Source organism: Sceloporus undulatus, chromosome 10 (genome assembly GCF_019175285.1).
Source record: "Sceloporus undulatus isolate JIND9_A2432 ecotype Alabama chromosome 10, SceUnd_v1.1, whole genome shotgun sequence".
Lineage (NCBI taxonomy): Eukaryota > Metazoa > Chordata > Lepidosauria > Squamata > Phrynosomatidae > Sceloporus > Sceloporus undulatus.
This window is the reverse complement of record NC_056531.1, coordinates 2,064,789-2,067,364: the sequence shown is the minus strand read 5'-3', so window position 1 is coordinate 2,067,364 and position 2,576 is coordinate 2,064,789. Positions and strand designations below refer to the sequence as shown.

Genomic DNA, 2,576 nt, shown 5'->3' with positions numbered 1-2,576 from the left:
TAATAATAATAATAATAATAATAATAATAATAATAATAATAATAATAATAATATCTGTATGGATCATCATTTAGTTTCAGACGGCGGGGGTCGAGTAAATAAGGCCGAGGAGGAAACGTTTAGGAACTGGTCTCAGATTTATATGGATTATATTATGTTATATTATATTATATTACATATATGTGCACAGACACCATATATAATCCCTTATTTTGTGCTGCGGCTTTTTCCCTACTTTGTGTGTGTATATGTATACTCACACTCACACACATATGTGCACACACCGTATATAATCCCCCTTTCCTACTGTACATGGGCTTTTTTCTACTCTATGCATGTATATGCATATATACATGGTCACACATACCATATATAATCCCTTTTTTACTGTGCGTGGGTGTGTGTATATATGTGTGTGTGTGTATGTGTATAGAGTAGGGGAAAAAAGGAATGGTGTGCGCGCATATATATGCGTGCGCGCACACCATTCCTTTTTTCCCTACTCTGTGTATGTGTATATACGTATGTGTGTGTGAGTAAACATGTGTGTGTGCGTGCGCGCGCGCGCACACACACACCATATAAAATTCCTTTCCCCCCCCTTGTGCCTGGGCTTTTTTCCTCCTGTGTGTGAGTGTGTATGCACACACACCATATGTAATGCCTCTTTTCTACTGTATGTGTGTAATGTATGTGTGTGTGCGTGTGTGCATGTGTGTTTGTATGTATTTATATATAGGCTCCTTCCAATGGAAGCCCATACCTCTGAATCCTTCAATGGGGGGGTTAATTCCCTTTCTCCTTCTCTTTGTTGACTTGGAGCCTGTGTCCCTGGGTACAGAACGCAACAAATGCACACACCGGTCTCTTTCACACACACTCACACCCCCTCCGTCTCTCTCTCTCTCTCTCTCTCTCTCTCTCATCCATTCTCAATACATCTTTGACAGCCATTCCTTGGGCCAAAACCAGACACACACAGGCACACACTCTGTGTGTGTGTGTGTCACACCCCCATTGCCCCTCCATAGAGCTGCGGAAGCGCTACCAAACCGGCTTCTTTTTCCAGTGTGGACACAGCCTTAGAGAATACTGAGCTGGGGGTTAGCAAGGGACCCCTATTTTCGGGGGGTAGGGGACCCGATCCTTGCCTTGGGAAACCCAGCTTGGCTCCTCTCTCTCTCTCTCTCTCTCTCTCTGGCAGACTGGAAGATGGCCGACGCCGAAGAAGGCTTCGGACTGCCCGGGACCCCCGTCGAAGCCGAGGCCAAAGAGCTGGGCGGCGAAGGCAAGGCCGAGGCCCAGCTCGGAGGGGCCAGCACCAAGCAGCCCTCCTCCCCGCAGGCCGCCTTCACCCAGCAGGCAAGTCGGATCGGGGCCCCTGGGCCGGGAAAGCCAGCCACCCGGTGCCCAGCCCTCTCTCTCTGCCTAGCAGAGGGAATATTAATAATAATAATACAGTATAGCCACCTTGCTACCAAGGGCGGTGGATGCTGGCTCCAGATAGAAGGGAATCCACGACTTCCAGAGGAAGGGAAATGATAATGATGATCATGATGATGATAATCATGATTTTGATGATCATGATCATGATCTTGATGATGATGATGATCATGATCATGATCATGATCATGATATAGCCATCTTGCTCCCATGGATCCTGGCTCCAGGTGGGACTTATTTGGTGGTCCACAGAGAAAGGGAAATGATAACAGTGATGATAACAGTAATAATAATGACGATGACTATGATAATGATATTGATATAGACATCTTGCTACGAAGGGGAGTGGATCCTGGCTCCAGGGAGGAGGGAGTCTACGGCTTCCCTTTGTTAGTCCACAGATGGTGATGATAAAAATAGTAATAATAATAATAATAATAATAATAATAATAATAATAATAACCATATTGCTGTGCCGGGCAGAGGAGTCCACAACTTCACTTGTAGGTGAAGGGAAAAAAGGTATTATTATTGTTGAGTGATGGTATATAATAATAATAATACTAATAATAATAATAATAATAATAATAATAGCCATCACTCAATGGAAAGAGGGAAATGGTTCCGGGAAGAGAATCATTTATTTTTTTAGTAATGCAAGGGAGATCTGGGCCATTGCTTTACCCAGAATCCCCTCGCATGGGGCCAGAGCAGTTAAAGCGGGCTCAACACCGGATGATCGCTATAGTGTGGCGCAGTTTCGGAAGTCGATCCCGGAGAGTTCAAGGCGCCTTTGTAAGGAATAATTCTTATTATTATTATTATTCTTATTCTTATTTATTATTCTCAAATTGGAAAATTTGCAATAAATAAATAAATAAATAAATGTCCATTTGGTTGCCCAAAAACGCCTTCCTTGAAACCTTCCTCCGAATCCGCTTTCCTAGGCTGCGTCCGCACTGCGGCATTAACCTACTTTGACATCGCTTTCACTGCCAGGGATCCCTGCGGAGGGAGAGTTTTTAGCCTTCTCTGTCAGACGCAGGGTTCGATCCCGGCTCAGCAATAATAATAATAATAATAATAATAATAATAATAATAATAATAATAATAATAATAATAGTTTTTTTTAA

General features: G+C 43.4%; 1 protein-coding gene across 1 annotated transcript in view; it reads left to right on the top strand.

Moving 5' to 3' along the window:
• The window catches only part of TBX5 (T-box transcription factor 5), an 80,819-nt gene that overhangs the window by 31,195 nt on the left and 47,048 nt on the right, over positions 1-2,576 (top strand). The window contains 1 exon segment of the mRNA XM_042441502.1: positions 1,205-1,362. Coding sequence (XP_042297436.1) covers positions 1,213-1,362 — 150 coding nt within the window. The 5' untranslated portion in view covers positions 1,205-1,212.